Genomic DNA, 16,651 nt, shown 5'->3' on the forward strand with positions numbered 1-16,651 from the left:
GAACTGGCAGGATTACCTCTCTCAACCCCAGCGCTGCTCTCCCCAATACGGTTAGCAACTGATAAAAGGCAGATCTCACGGGGGCTTCCTTGGTGATGCAGTGGTTGAGAGTTCGCCTGCCGATGCAGGGGACGCGGGTTCGTGCCCCGGTCTGGGAAGATCCCACCTGCCGCGGAGCGGCTGGGCCCGTGAGCCATGGCTGCTGAGCCTGCGCGTCCGGAGCCTGTGCTCCGCAACGGGAGAGGCCACAACAGTGAGAGGCCCACGTACCGCAAAAAAAAAAAAAAAAAAAAAAAAGCAGACTCCACGGTCTTTGAATCCAGATTTTTGCCTCAGTGCTCTATCTTTGGTTTAGACGGTGACTCAGATTCTTTCGGGCTCGGCAGAGTTAACGGGTCTCCTAGTCTGAATCTACCTTTTCACTCTGTCTTTCCCACCAGGGCACAGAACCCACATGGGATCTGGGCAGTGTCACACTTCTTCATTTCTACTACTAAAAATGCTGTGTTAAAAATAATACAAATAACATGATTAAGCAGTATAACAGAAACTAAGAGGTAACTCAGAGATTTGAAGAAATATAAGCATGTTTATAAGACTATCATTTCAAACACTCAATAACTTTGTTTTTAAAATTGTTTTCAGAAAAATCTTGAGGATTATTCTGGGTGGCTCTCTTTTTCCACTGGCTTTGCCTACTTTATAAATACTTTGGGGGGCATATGTTTGTCTTAAGCTATGATTTATCTCTGGAGTGCTTTTAGTCCTTCAGTATAACTTTTTAATAAGAATAAGGCAGTTTTCTCTCCTTTCTCTCCCTTTTAAAGTAAGAACAAAAAAGCAGACAACCTTTCCTGTTCCATGCATAGAAAAAGCTATCTGATCAGTTAGGGTATACACGCTGAGGAACAAACACCTGTCAGCAGGTACTCCCTTAGCCCTGAAAGTTTATCATTTATTCCTACTTTTGACTTAGTCTCTCTCACTCTTAATGAAACTATGCCTCATTTCAAGCTAAAATATTTAAAACATGTTTTGAAATACAATAGTTTATTTGTAAACAGTTAAGATTTCTATTACAGATATAGATATGTGTACACACACACACACACACACACCCCCTCCTGATTCAGGAATTGTCCTTTATAACAATTAGCTCAGTTTGAGCAGTCACTGAAAACCTGTAACACCAGCTTTTCACATAGGATGAAAACGTGGCCTTTATGTGATTTGAGGAGACCAAGGAAAACTTCCAATTTCAAAGTGAAATTCCCTCCTCTGTTAAAAAACCCTGAACTTTATACTTTCCATAAGAGCTTTCTATACTTTCTAAAAGAAATTCTGTAGTTTTAGATTTCATCCTCTTGCTTTAAGAGTTTATTGTACCTATTGCAATTTGAGGAAGTCATTAGCATGGGTTAATTTAACAAGGCTTTCCAACAGACATCTGGTAAAAGTTGGATGTCATTAAGGAGGTGAGGGGTGGTGGGGAAGGCATGGGGGTATACTAGGTATCCAGGAAACTTAGACCAAAGAGAAGTGGTCTGAAAAAAGAAAAGCCCCTAAAGAGAAATATTACCTACTCCATAGTAGTGCCTAGTCTGGCCACGAGCCTTTACCAAAGTAAATTAAAATGCACAGGAAGAATGGACATTCCCATCCTGAAAATATTTCTTTCCGCTGCTAAATTTTTAAAAAAACACAGATAGAAATCCAAATGAAAAGCAGAGTTCAAGTGGTTTTATTAATATTACCATTTCCAAATGCATAAATACAAACTAATAAAATACTAAACTGAAGAAAAACCGTAAGAACTGGATCTTCTAAAATGTTAATATATAAAGGAATATATTTTCATTCAGGAAGCTGGGAAAAATGATCTCAGTAAATAACCAGACGCATACTTGTTTCATTAGTAATCTCATGTAGTAGTAGTAAGCTGTGGGAAATTTTAAAGTTAGTTACTTTGATGCAAATTTGGCAAGTCAGTGGCTGATAAATGAACCAACTTTTAAACATTGTTGCATTCTGATTTTTCAGTAGTATTTTTTCCCCCCACACAATATGAGTTATCAAAATGGCTGCTATTTCTTGGTACACTCAGTATCTTGGTTGATTAAGAATCCCCTCTAATAAGAGAGAACTTTGGATTACACTGCATACATGAATTTGCTCACAATATGTGCTCTCCCCCCTGTTATAGAAAAACCAGTTGTTAAATTTTGAACTTGTATAGACCTCAGATGGAAGAGATGCCTGCCCTGGAAAGGGATCTCAATATCTGTGCACAATCAGTTGCCCAATGGCCCATGCCCAGGTCTTCATGTGCATGTGGTTCTTTCTCTGTGAGGATTACATGGACATAATCCTGACCCAGCTTGCTGATAAGCTGCTTAAACACTTTGTTGGATAACGGAGAGTTGGCTATACCTCTCAGTTACTGTAGGAGTATCTAGAGCCAGGTTTATGCATAGGCTCCTAAATGCATCAGTCATTCTTTTGGATTAAGGACCAAATAATGTTATCAGGAAATAAAATGAAATCAAGGATATTGAGTTATGATATGTTAGTACAATTAAGTAGCTCACAAACTCAGAATATCATACCTGCCAAGGCCCTTAGAAGCAACCTTGTTTATCTCCTTGTACCTTAATACATAAGGAAGTAAAGACCAAGAGTGGCTGTGACTTGGTCCATTTGATCAATATGTTAGTTGCAGTGCTGGATTAGAACTCATTATTCGTAATGACTGCTCTTTCAACAGCCTCATTCTGCTTTTTTAGATTAACTAATTTAGATAATGGTGGGTCGGTTTTTACATGATGTGAAAGGATAGAAACTAATGACAAGGATGTGTCAACTCCTAGCTCTAAAGTGTATGAGTTGGCCAGTGAAGAAGCAGAATAAGACTCTATGCTCACTATTAGTGGGTTATTATTCTCAACTTTGAAAAGGCCCAATATAGCCAAAGACAGACCTACTCCTTTCCCACGAAGGTAATTGTGACTGTTCATTTTGTTCTTATGATAGTTTTGCTTTTAGTCCATGAAGGTGTTTTGATATTATTTTAAGAGTGTGTGTGTCTATACATAATAAATGTGGGTGTGTGTGTGGGGTGTGTGTGTATACTCTAACATTCATTGAGCACTTATTGAGTGCAAGGCGCTGTTAGCTGCTTTGTAATGGAGAGGTAATGGAGAGCTTAAGAAATTTGTCCCAAGTCCCCAGCTAGTCAGATGGAACTTAACTGAGATCTGTTTCCAGAGACTAGGCTCTTACCTACTAATCCATAGCCTTAAATAAGATAATAAAGAGAAAGTAAATAGCATATCAGTGGTTCTCCTATTCACGGGTATTTTCAGACCAGTTGTTTTTGAACCTGGATGTACACAGAAATCAACTTAAACACTTTTAAAATATAGAGACCTAGGCTGTATCCCAGACTTGCCATATCAAGGTCCACAGCAATACGAGCTAGGAACATGTGACATTATAAAACTCTGATACAGCCAGCCAGCCACTGATGTGCAGATTAGTGTTTAGACATAGTGCCCTAGACTATAACCACCTCAAATAGTAAATGCCATCTTAGGAGTGTCTTTACTATGTTACTCCAGGAAAGAGGGCTGGATAGGTGAGGGAAATCTTACGATTTTGCCTTGGTGTAGCTCTGTAGTCAGCATTTTTGGTCATTAAAAAAAAACCATATGGACTGGATGTTTAATTCAGAATGGACTATCAAACAAAATTGAGTTATTTGCAGTGAGGTGGATGGACCTAGAGTCTGTCATACAGAGTGAAGTAAGGCAGAAAGAGAAAAACAAATACCGTATGCTAACACATATATATGGAATCTAAAAAAAAAAAAAAGGTTATGAAGAACCTAGGGGCAGGACAGGAAGGAATGAAGATGTAGAGAATGGACTTGAGGACGTGGGGAGGGGGGAAGGGTAAGCTGGGACAAAGTGACAGTGTGGCATGGACATATATACACTACCAAATGTAAAATAGATAGCTAGTGGGAAGCAGCCACATAGCACAGGGAGATCTGCTCAGTGGTTTGTGACCCCCTAGAGGGGTGGGATAGGGAGGGTGGGAGGGAGACGCAAGAGGGAAGAGATATGGGGATATATGTATATGTATAGCTGATTCACTTTGTTATAAAGCAGAAATTAACACACCGTTGTAAAGCAATTATACTCCAATAAAGATGTTTAAAAAAAAAATGAACTATCTCCACACAGGTTATAGGATATATTCAGAAAAAAACCTTTATGACTCTTTGATCCTTTCCTTTTCTCAAATATGTTAATATCCTGTTCTAAATGTATTCTCTTTTCCTGAAGAAAAGTGGCAAGTATAAAAAGTAGTACATTTATCCTCTGGAAAAAATATGCTAATTCTCTCCCATAGTACTTTGTTCCTGCCTAAATGCTAATATCTATTTCAGTGCACTGTAATTTATTAGTTTTCAACCATTCTGCTGTCACTAGACTGTCCGAGGGCAAGATGAGTCTTATTTATCTCTGTGCCCAGCATCTATTGTGTGCTCAATAAATACTTAGTCAATGAATAAGCCATACACACACACACACACATTTATATATATATATTTTTAACATCTTTATTGGAGTATAATTGCTTTACAGTGGTGTGTTAGTTTCTGCTTTATAACAGAGTGAATCAGCTGTACATATACATATATCCCCATATCTCCTCCCTCTTGCGTCTCCCTCCCACTTTCCCTATCCCACCCCTCTAGGTGGTCACAAAGCACCGAGCTGATCTCCCTGTGCTATGCGGCTGCTAAGGAGCCAGTACTGCCCAAGTTTGAATTTGAGCTTCTTAACTTAGCAGCTTTGTGAGCTCAGACAAGCTGCTTAGCATCCCCACGCCTCAATTTTCTCATCTGTAAAAAGGGTATCATAGAGTGTTTACTTTATAGAATCATTATGGGCATTACATTTATTGATAATATACACAAGGCACTTGGAAGAGCACCTGACACTTTAAAAGGGTCCAAAAAATGTGAGCTGTTTGTTGAACTGTTTCCTGGGTGATCATGTCACTGTAGGGCTTCAGGTGCTTAAGGACAATAACAGCAACAACAAAATATAATTTGCCTTTGGAATAGGTAGAAGTTTCTTTTATATTATCTAGGAAGCCAAAGAAAATGTATTTACTAAATTAATTATGTATGGAGTTTGTTGGAAGGTTTGAAACTACTTAGGTAAATCAACTGCTTCTAATCACAGTCAAGTAATTTAGAAGCATCATTTCCATACATACAGTTGATATGCTAATTACAAATGATCATCATTTATTCATGAAAAACTGCTCTCTCAGTCCCTCCACGGTGCCAGACTTTGTTAGGGAAAGGAAGAGCGTGCAGGAAATTCTCTTGATAGGAGCATGCATAATGTGAGCAAACTTGAGAGGGGAAAACCATCAAATAGCCAAACACGACAAGAGAGCAAAGAGGTTAATGGGGGAAAAAAGTGTATGTAATTACACACATGTTTATCCTGTGAGAGTAGTTATACATATAAAATTTTTTGAACCATGGAAGTAGAGAATGCAGAGCACTAGCAGTCGGCCCAGGGGCAAATTTAAAGCAAGCAAAAGCTTTAAGAAAAAAATCAGCACCAGAAATCACAGATCTAACAGGTGGTTGATCTGAGCCCACCTTTTCAGATCCGGAGCCTAAAACTGGAAACAAATACAGCTACTACATGTCAGTTGTAATGCTTTATAGTAACTCTGCTTAACCCTCAATGTTCTGGCACCGACAGGAGGCAAAAGAAGTCCTGATGGTTGTTGGGATAAATACAACACACACATGCACACACATACATGTATACCTATACATATACACTCAATAAACATATATACACATGCACACACATGCACACACGTATACGCATACACACACATACAGCCATCTTCAAGAGTACAAATGTGAACACTAGACATCTGGAACCAGAACAAAGCTGTGTGGAAAAATATTCCTAGAAAATGAGATCTTGAAATCGGTCTGTTAATTTTTGAGGGGTAGGTTTCACCCGGGAAGCCGAGTTCCAGGGTACACTTCCAATCAGGATTCACGCTGATCTGTGCTTCCAAAATACGTGCTCTGCCCACCCACACTCTCCCAAGCCGTGACACTCTGTGACACTAACCCCCCCCGGAGCAGAGCCTCTCGCAAACGTCCAGAAGCAGGAATATCAAAATTGCCGACTCTTGATATTTGCTTCCAGGTCTGGTTTGGCCTGAGAGGGGGGTTGTGGAGGTGATGACATACCCACCAAGAATCCCCTCCCTCATACCCATACGTGCTACCATTACAGCTCCACTTAAACATGCAAATACATCTCAGTCACTAAAATCTAGTGTGGTTCCTAATCAAATCGTCAGACCAACCCTGGGTACAGCCAGTGTGACGGGGCAGAAAGGCCAGGGATTCGGATTAGGAGGATCCCGGTTTGAGTCATAACAAATCACTGTCGAAGAGTGTGACCTTTAGAGAATGACCTCACCTCTTTGTGTCTCAGGTCTCCGATGGACACTGTCCTGGTTTTAGGACTGAAAGTCCCAGAAAATACCTCAGTCCTGGGCAAACCTAGACAGTTGGTCACTGACTAAGACGCAGGAAAATGTAAAGATTGAAGAATGCATAGTAGTGCTTGGTACATGATATATCTTCAGTAAATGTTTGTTTTTGCAGTAGCCCTTGTGGAATTTGAATTTTCAGTGGACATAGGGGGGAGCAATTTTATCAAAGAAGGATGGGTCTGTTGAACACCAAAGGGCAGCATGAGGAGAGGAAAGGGAAGGGAAGGAGGGATCTGAGTTAAGAGAAAGGTTTGGAAGAATAGGTTCGAGGGCGGGGGAGTCATTTTTGCTCACTCTGAAACCCTGCCAACACCCTAAAGACAGGTCTAGTACCACGGAGCATTATCTCCTTCTGGTACTGTAGAATCCCAAGGATGATGGAGCCTGGCTTAAATGGCAAAGCTAGTTTAGGAGGAGTATCCAGATTCAGGTGAGGCTTTTAAACTGATGAACCAGGCCTGCATACCTGGACACTGGTTGGATCCCCGAGGACAAATACCAAAGCCCATCCTTCAGATAGTCTCCACTGATTTTTATGGCAGGCGGGTTATGATGTGATGCAGACAGGATGAACACTGGAAGGTTCTTTGAAAGACTTTGCAACCTAGAAAAAGGCTTAGCCTATAGGGAGTTTATGGGAAGTCTCCCTTTCACTAAGCGTGGCATACATCATCCCATCTCCTCTCCCTAGATGTCAGCTTGTATTATGCTGCAATGCCATCAGGATTCTGTCAACCAGAATAGTTTTCTTTTTTCCTTCAGTATCTTACTCTAGTGATCTCAGAGAGACCGTTGTTTTCTAAGGGGTATCAATGGAGACAATAACAGGTCTCTGAAATTATTCACCCAAACCCTTCAAAGGGTACCCTTTATTATTTAACCTGTCTTAGAATCCTAGAAGCCCCACCAATTATATAAAGCATAAAGGAGAAACACAACAAATCTAGGCAGAAGTTGTCGAGTCCAGAGCTGTCAAATGTGTTTCCTGTACAGTGTAAAGCAGCAGGGACTTTTATGTTGCTTTGTACCATGAATAATGTACAGTAATAATAGCTATAATGCTTAATTTAATTACAGAGACTCAAGATTACAGATGCCTTCTTGTAGGAGAAGGAGTGAAAATTTAAGGGATATTTCAGGTTTTACTGTCAAATATCTCACTGGCTCTACATATAAATGTCTTTTCCAATTAAAAGCACACCACAGGGGCTTCCCTGGTGGTGCAGTGGTTGAGAGTCCGCCTGCCGATGCAGGGGACACGGGTTCGTGCCCTGGTCTGGGAAGATCCCACATGCCGTGGAGCGGCTGGGCCCGTGAGCCATGGCTGCTGAGCCTGCGTGTCCGGAGCCTGTGCTCCACAATGGGAGAGGCCACAACAGTGAGAGGCCCGCAGAACGCCAAAAAAAAAAAAAAGCACACCACAGAATATTCTGTGGATTTGTCACCAGTGACTTATACTAAGATTTTTCAGGTAATTCAACAAAATAAAACTGTACTTATTTTAAATGTTCTAACTGGCTCTAATCCCCAAAGATTCTTTTCACCCCTCCCCTCTGGCTCCTGCTATCACTAGCCATGCAGCCACCCAAACTAGGCATCCAGGGTATGTTGCTAACTCTCCCCTCAACCCACATCCAATTAACCATGGATACTGGTTGATATTTATTCCCCATTTACCAACTCACCTCATCCTCTCCTCCCTCTTATTTCTTACCATTATAAAATATCCTCTAGTTTCCCTCTTGTCTAAATTCTTCTCCAGATTCTAGCCTGAGTCACTTGGTCTTCCTGTGTCCTTGCTGACAATCTAGTGAAAGGCAGAAAGAACACAGTTCTGGTAGACCCTGTCCTTGAAGGCAGGGGCTACTGAGCTACACTGATTGTTTCTTCCCAGGCAGGACCCAGCACAGTGCATAGTACCCACCCAATCTGGTGAGTGCTGGCTTTGAAGGATAGGCCCAAAGATTGCCAGCTGTATACTGTAGGGAAAGTTATTTCATTTCCTGAGGCCCAGTTCCCAACATGCAAAACAATGTGAATAACATTTCCTTTAAAGATGTCATTTAAAATTTAATGAACTACCCATGTAAAGTGCCAAGTGCTACACCTGGCCCACAGAATGCACCCAATAAATGAGTGTCCCCTTACCCCATGAATATTTCCCCATTTTCTAGAAATGAAAATAAAAGTATCCTGTGTCATGCAAAGCACTTCTATCACACAGGCAGGTCCAACTCTATTTCCTTATATTCAGCTTCAACATATGAGCACCATGCTTTTGATTTTACCACATATTTTCGTGTTTCCGTAATCTCTCAGTTTTATTCCCTCAGACTAGATGGTTCTTCCTCCTTCTCCTGTCTTAGGAAAGCTCCACTCATCATTCAAAGTCCATTCCAAATAGCACTTATTCTCTAATATGTTATTTTCTTGCTCAAAATTAAGTGTAAACACCTTACAATGGCCTGTAAGGACCTTTACTCTCCGCTCCCAGCTGGCCTCTCCAACTCCACCTTCTAAGACTCTCCCTCTCATTCAAACCCCAAATTACACTGGAGTTCTTTTTTGTATTATACATGCCTGGTTCATTCCTGCCAGGATTTTGTATGACTAGTTCCCTCTCATAAAGTTCTCAGGTAAACAATGTTCAACTTTAATATTAGTTAGAGAGATGCAGATTAAATCCAGAATGGAATAAACATTGTTCACTTATTTTTAAAAATTGGTAACTATTGCCAAGGATTTGGTGGAAATTTTGATTCTCATACAATTGGCAATAGAAGCTGGAGGTCAATTTGGCAGCATCTATTAAAATAAAGTGTGCCCATGTGCTCCTAACCTGGTTTGCCACCTATCAGTATTCACCCTAGAAAAATAGTCATTCATATACATAAAGATTTTCATTGAAGCAGTGTTCACAATAACAAAATGAAACAAAACAAAACAAAAAAACAATTGGGTAACATGCTAAATGTCCATCAACAGGGGAATGGTTGAATGAACTCTGGTACCCACATACCATGGAATACTATACAGCAGATTAAAAAACATAAGTATGTACTGAGAAGACAAGATATCCAAGACATAGTTCTGAGAAAGCAAGTCATAGAAAAATAAGTATATATGAAAATATTAGTGTATTTTAAAAACTTAAAATAATGACTAACATTCATTGAGTGTTTACTATCAGGTACTGTTCTAAGTGCTTTAAATTTATCAAAATAGTGACTCTTCCTACATACCTGGTGAGGTATGTAACGTTATCATCCCAATTTTATATATGAGGAAACTGAAGAACAGTAAGTTTCCATGGGCGCACCATTAACGGGTAACAAATCTGTCTCTAAGCCTGGCCTCTTAATCACGGCTCTATATTGTCTCATACACTTTATATCTAAAAATAAATAAATAATTGAATATGTGTGTGTGTGTGTGTGTGTGTGTGTGTGTGTGTGTGTACTTGCGTGCAAAGGAAAACACTTGGGTAAATACCCACCATCATAGTGTTTCCTCAGGCGGGGAGAGGAAGGAACTGGAATGCAGTGATGGTGAGGAAAATGATTAAAGAGGCTTTTTAAAAAAATCTGACCAGTTTTTTAACATTCAATTCTTTGGAAATTTTATAAGGATGCATTCACATATTTCTTGTATAACTACTGTAGCCCAGAATCAACATGAGGAAAGTGAGTCATTCTAGAATAAACTGAAGAAGGTGGGACAAAGGATAATTTTGTTTTCAAAGTGCTTTGAGGCACAGCTTTGAGATAATTTGAGCAAAAAATAAATCATACCTGCAATTGCCTGGGCCACTTAGGTGAAATGAAGGGGTTTTAGCTACATTACCTCAGAAATTATGGACATAGAAGTGTGGTTTGTGGGAGCTTCAAAACCCCAATTATAAGGGAAGGCCACCAAAATTCCATTCAATCATGACCGAACGCTTTTTCTCCTGGCATCGTTAATTTGCTGAAACCTGAGTTTTCCTTTCCTCCGTTAACTCTTGGTTGTTTATTTGTCCATGCTAGCTTCAGTTACATGACCTGCTAGATCATTCATGTTTAAGTGTGAATGATATAAATTGAGGATGATGTTTGACTAAGAACTGGTGAAGAAGAATTATGAAACACCGCATGTTCGAATTTTTGTTTTTCACTAATGGCTCCTAAGATGAAAAACTGCAGTGATTTCGAGGCTGACAGATGTGAGATCCCAGAGAGAGTTACGAATCAGTCGACCTAGAAATTCTTTTGAAAATGAAATGAGCTGGTTTTATATTTCTCCTTTAGTACGATTATTATTGATCCTCTCCTCCCATTTCCCCAAATAACAATGTATTGTAACAAAGAAACATAGCTGTTCCCTACATAACAGGTTCATCATGAGATCTGTTTCTTCTCTCATTAAAACATTAAGTTATATCTACCCCTGGTTACCCTGCCTCAAATTCCAGCCCCTTCTAGACCACTCTTCACATTGCAATCACGGCAGTCTTTCTAAAATGCATATTTGATCGTATCACTCTCTTGCTTAAAATCCGTCTAAATCCCCATATTGCTCAGATACGGCCCTAGCTTTGCAGTCCAGTGTGCCTCATTACAATCTAGGCCCTGCTTACATTTTTAGCCTCATTTGCCAACTCTTAAGGGTCCAAATGGAAGAACTGGCCTGGCCATGTTCTCTCGTGTCTGGACTCTAGCATGGTTTACTCTGAGGTGGCCCTTTCATGCTCCTTGCTGCCTCCATCCACCTACCCAGCACCTACTTGCCTATGAGTTTTCTTCACAGAAGGAACCACCTCTGGCCCTCCCATGCCTGGGTTAGATGCCCCTGTTATGATCTCCCATGGAACCCCATACTTATCCTTATTTACAAAATAGCCTATGTTGCAAAGATCGTCTTCTTCCCTATTTCCTCCCCATACCTGTAAGCGTGAAATCAGGGGGTTTTATTTTTTATTTCACTGGTGACTAAGACAATACCAGGCCCAATAATATTTTGCCAAATGAATGAATGAATAATTATCTAAGTTTTATGGATTGATTAATGTTCATCAACAAACTTGTAACTTAACGATGTTGTCACTTCTCAGAGAAAACATAATGATTTCTTATTTAAACCAATGGCTGCCCTCTTAATTATGAACTAGTAACAATCAACACAATTAATTTATATAGTAAATAAATAATTTATAATTATTTAATGAATTAATTTAAATAATTTATATAGTACCTACTACGTGTCAGGAACTATGTTATGCCACTTGAACACCAAAACATAAAAACAAGGTAGCCACTATTATTACCATCTCTTAGCAGTGAGGAAACTAAGGTTCAGAGAAGTTACCAGATTGCTTCGTAAACTCCATAAATTACACTGAATTAGTCTGTGAGAGTTAATTTGCCCAGTGCATTTAGAGTGCTTAGGAAATGCCTGGCCTGTAAGCTCTCAAAGGAAGGCTTTTCTGTTACTACAGAAAAGTCAATTTTGTTACTACACTTAAAGGGCTGCCTGCTTTATTTCTACACCTAGTGTTTGGGGATTTTCAAACTACCATTAATATAGTGGCATATACATTGAATAGAAGATACATTTTTGAAAAGTTGCATATTTTTAATTAGCAAAAACTTTAAAAATTAAAACTGTGAGCTGCTACTGCCAAATTCACCTCTACCTTCTTTGTTTCTTCTCCAACATGCCAGTACTCTTCCATCTTAGGGACTTTGCATTGATTCTTTCCTCTGCCTGGAATGTTCCTCCCTAGATACTCATGCGGCTCCCCCCGCCTCATCTCCTTGATTCCTCTTCTCAAATACCACCTTCTCACGGAGGTTACTCTGCCCAACAGCGCACACTCCTCTCTCTACCCTGACACCCCCTATCCTCCTTAATCTTTATTATGGTTAATAATAAATACTTTTTGAATGAATGAATGCATGTTAAAACTATGTCCAGGTAATGTTCTACAACCTCGTTTGGCCACATATGTGCTCCAGATATAGGGCATTTATGTATATTTTGTCAATATACTGCCCTATTTAGTAGCTCTCAAACTTAGGGTTTGGTGGAGTAGCTGAGCAGGTGATCATGGTTTGATCTAGGAAGAGTAACACAACGAAGAGAGGTAAAGCTAAAAGTTCAGCTTAGGTTACCCACGTTCCTATAAATAATTGAAAGTGCGTCAGAGGGAATTTTAATGACTATATTTGACTTGTTTCCTTCACAGAATAATCAAACATGCTTACTAAAAAATTCCACATAATTAAACTCTCGATGATTTCCTTAAAAATTAAATAAATTTATTAGAGGCCAAGCAGGTTTAAGTGATTGGGGTACTTTGTGGAACACTCAAAATATGTGCAAAATTATATTCAATGCAACTGAAGGAAAACATATCTTAATACCTACAGATGTTGACACCATAAAATGATGTGTGATCTGATAACTAGCATCAGACAGCTTTGCATTATCCCTCCTGCCAACTGCATCCAAAAAAACAGGACCCATGTGAAATGATGTGTGCAATGGGTCCCTGTGGTAATTAGCTAGAAATTACTACATCCTGGTCAGTAATATTTAAAATTGCTTCTAACATTGTGTAAGAGTGAAGAGCAACATAATAATGATCATTTAATATAAACTTTAAAAAAATTTAAACAGATCATGGGCACAAAAATAAAGAGAATTTCAGGATTAGCAGCTGTCCCACTCCTAGCCTTGTGGCCAGCCTTATTTCAGATCTGTTGTAAAACTCAGAGGGCTCTGGTACCCTGAAGCCTTCACTTTTAGACTCTATTGAGTAGTCAAATAGATACTGTGCCTTCTAGACTTAGGCAGAAGAGAAAAGTGGCAAGGCCTTAGCATATTTCTGTTTATGACATATTGACACACAATTTCTCCAAATCACCCAAACCTATAGCTCAGGCCAATTATAAGTAATGTGGTCCTGTCTATTTATGAAAAACTTAACTTGATGTTTCTAGGAGAATTAGGTAGAAATGAGCTCCTTTAGGGTATGAGCTATGATTTGTTTAAACTTTCCCTTTCCCAGTGCCAAGCACATGGCACGTGGTTAATAATTCTTTTTTGGCAGTCTGATTGAAGCCTTTAAAGTGGTATTCTTAAAATACTGTTTGCCTGTAGAGACAGGTTCAATAATGGTGAGCGGTCTATCTCCTTGCCTTTGTTATAGAAGGTAATTAGGGTCAACTGCAGGGCTCCTCCTCACAGATCCTCAATTCAGAGACAAGCCTTAGATAAAGTCTCTTTCCAAGAATTGGCCTCATTTGTGAAATTCCGCGCATGCTATGATTTGGTAGAAGTCCATTCTATTCATATGCACCATACAGTGTATAATGTATGCAATTTAGATTTTAATGGTGCACCTAATATTTGGTTTGTATCAGTCTCCTTGAAATTAGACCAGTTTAGTTTAAGAAAATGGTTCTCAACCAGGCATGATTTCACCCCTCAGGGGAGAGCTGGCGATGTCTGGAGACACTTTTGTTGGTCACCGCTGGAGGCGGGGAGTGTGACTGGCCAGGAATGCCGGCCAAACATCCTACAATAGACAGAACAGCCTCTCCAACAAAGACTTATCCAGTTTACAATATCAACTGTTCTAAGGTTGAGAAACTCTGATTAAGACAAATTAATTCAGTGAAAAGTTTACGAAGCAGAATTTTTTTAAAAAATAAAGTTTTCTACTTTAAAATGCTGCCAGTTTGCTAGAACTCAGTTAATTCATTTAAAATTACCCGCAGCCTAAAACCTATGCCCTCTCCAAAACCAGATGAAATCATTCTATTTTGTATACTTTCACATGGATGACCTGCAGACACCACAATTTGCTAAGTAATGGGCACCTCACTTTCTTGCCTGAAACACTTTTTTTTTTTTTTTTAATTGCCAAGTCACTGGAACACGTTTTGGACCATCACCAAGTGGAACTGCACTCTTAGGCCCCGAAATGCAGTTTTCTCTACATTTGTCCATGATGCCTGTGGGCTCCCGTCTCTGATCTGACATCACCGAGTCCTCCTGAGAGCTCAGCCTGAAACATCTTTTCTCCTGCATCCACAAGAGGCAGGAACCATGCCAGAAACTTAGGACTTCCTTGGTAATTCCCTCTCCTTTACCTCTCACATCTAGTCAACCGCCAGGTCTTGCTTATAGTACCATTACCTCCAAAATAGTTTTGAAATCTCTTCCTTTCTCTCCATCCTAATTCTTTTCTTGCAAGACGTTCATCATGTCTCTCCAAAACTCCTAGGAGTTTCCTAGTTGATCTCCCCACGTCCAGTTTTTTCTCCACTCCTTCACATACTCCCACTCCCACATGCTGGCAGTTGCCAGACCAACTTATCTAAATGCAAAAAAAAAAACATGTTATGTTGGCCATTTCCTACCACCTTCAAATGGTAAGTCCAGACTACTTATCATGGTTTATGGGGCACACTACGACATGGCCCCTGCCCACCCCTCCAAACCCAATCCCACCACACTTTGCCTTACTCTTTCACTACAGACATCATGCTGTTTCTTACGTTTGTGCATTATGTTGTCTCCTCTGCCTAGAGTAACCCTCCATCAACCGACATTTCTATAGATAACTACTATTTATCCTTTAAAAATTCTACTTATATATCATCTCCTCTACAAAGCCAGAAGGTGTTTCTCGTTTTTAAAAATTCTGAACTGTCCGCCAACACTGTCTACATTATCCAATGGCAATAACTGGCTGGAACTGTGTTGGGACATTTCCTCTCTAGATTGCCACAGTTCCCACTTGGTCATCTCCATTCATTTATATAATCTCCTCTTGGTCCCCACTGTAGTCAAATTTATCTCTCCTACTCTAAGGGGAGCCAAATCTACTTTTACAAAACCAAATCTATTACAGCTTCATGCTCCCTTGGCTTTCAGAAGTAGAAGCTCAGTGACTGTCTAGAATCCTCAAGTTTTCTAATGTCACATTTTACTATATTTCTGAATATGTACTGACTACTGCATATGTGGTGATGAGTTCAGAACTAAAAAGCTGAGTTGAGATGCAGGTGCTGGGTGATAAGCTAGGCTCAGGCTGATTTTAGGAGATCAAATCGTGTGCATACCAGCCTTGCAGAGATTTAAATTCATGCTCAGTCAAAAACATAACTGCAACATATTCAGACTTTAACTCCAGGATGTAAAGTCTCAGTGCCTTGCTTCATATTCAAAGTTACCTTCCTAAGTCTTAAGCTACGCCATATTTGCATAGTTGTTGGTGATAACAGGCACACCTATGAATAAAAACACGACTTCTGAGAAGTGTTTAGGTGCCACTGAAGGGCTACAATGTAATTTACATTTCAGAGTAAAGTCAGCAGTAAAAAAGTTACCAACAAATGATTCTGTATCTATGAGAAGACAGAGCAAACCAAGGAGGGAAGGCTTATGGTTCAATATGAGACACTTTGCAACTGCATTAAAACTGTCCACACCCCATGGCTGAACTTAGAAACTGTGGTTCTGGCACCACAACATCTAAGACTCTCTCACTGAATTTCCCATAGCTGAGGCTCAGCAACTAACATTTGAGTTAAAGTTTGGGCATGTTACATGAACCCCCCAGTAATCACAGGCAGCTCATGAAGTGTTATTTGATTCCCATCTGTATCAGTGTCTTCTTTCTTTGAGTGTATAATCAGGAACAAGATCATAATCCATTCTATAAAACTGTACAAACTCTGAGACTTAACTCGGTTTGCATTTCATTGGGTACACCTATGGAGCTGTGGTTATATTAACAACATTCCGACTTTGCTTTAGGCTGGTACCAGTAGTCTCAAGGCCAACATTTAGTAAGTTAGAAGAATGGTCCTTCTCAAGCTAGTTGGGCTTAAATCGAATCATAAAGCATAGCTTTTAGGTAACAGAAATTGGTTTCTCCAGTAATGGTTAAAACAATAACTGGTAATTGGGTTTGATGAGTTTCATAAAGCATAAATGATGCCAGAACGTGACCTAGCACAGAACTTGAAGGCAAGCACTGTATTCCTTC

General features: G+C 39.7%; 1 protein-coding gene across 5 annotated transcripts in view; it reads right to left on the reverse strand.

The window, feature by feature from the left end:
* LIN7A (lin-7 homolog A, crumbs cell polarity complex component) overlaps window positions 1–16,651 on the reverse strand; it is a 365,099-nt gene that overhangs the window by 161,251 nt on the left and 187,197 nt on the right. The window contains exon 6 of one of the 5 annotated variants that reach the window (XM_067697468.1): window positions 14,794–14,974. The exons of the other annotated variants lie outside the window; for them this stretch is intronic. Coding sequence (XP_067553569.1) covers window positions 14,794–14,974 — 181 coding nt within the window. The remainder of the gene's footprint in view (window positions 1–14,793; window positions 14,975–16,651) is intronic. 5 annotated transcript variants of the gene reach the window in all.

This window comes from Pseudorca crassidens, chromosome 11 (genome assembly GCF_039906515.1).
Source record: "Pseudorca crassidens isolate mPseCra1 chromosome 11, mPseCra1.hap1, whole genome shotgun sequence".
In the NCBI taxonomy this organism is placed as follows: domain Eukaryota; kingdom Metazoa; phylum Chordata; class Mammalia; order Artiodactyla; family Delphinidae; genus Pseudorca; species Pseudorca crassidens.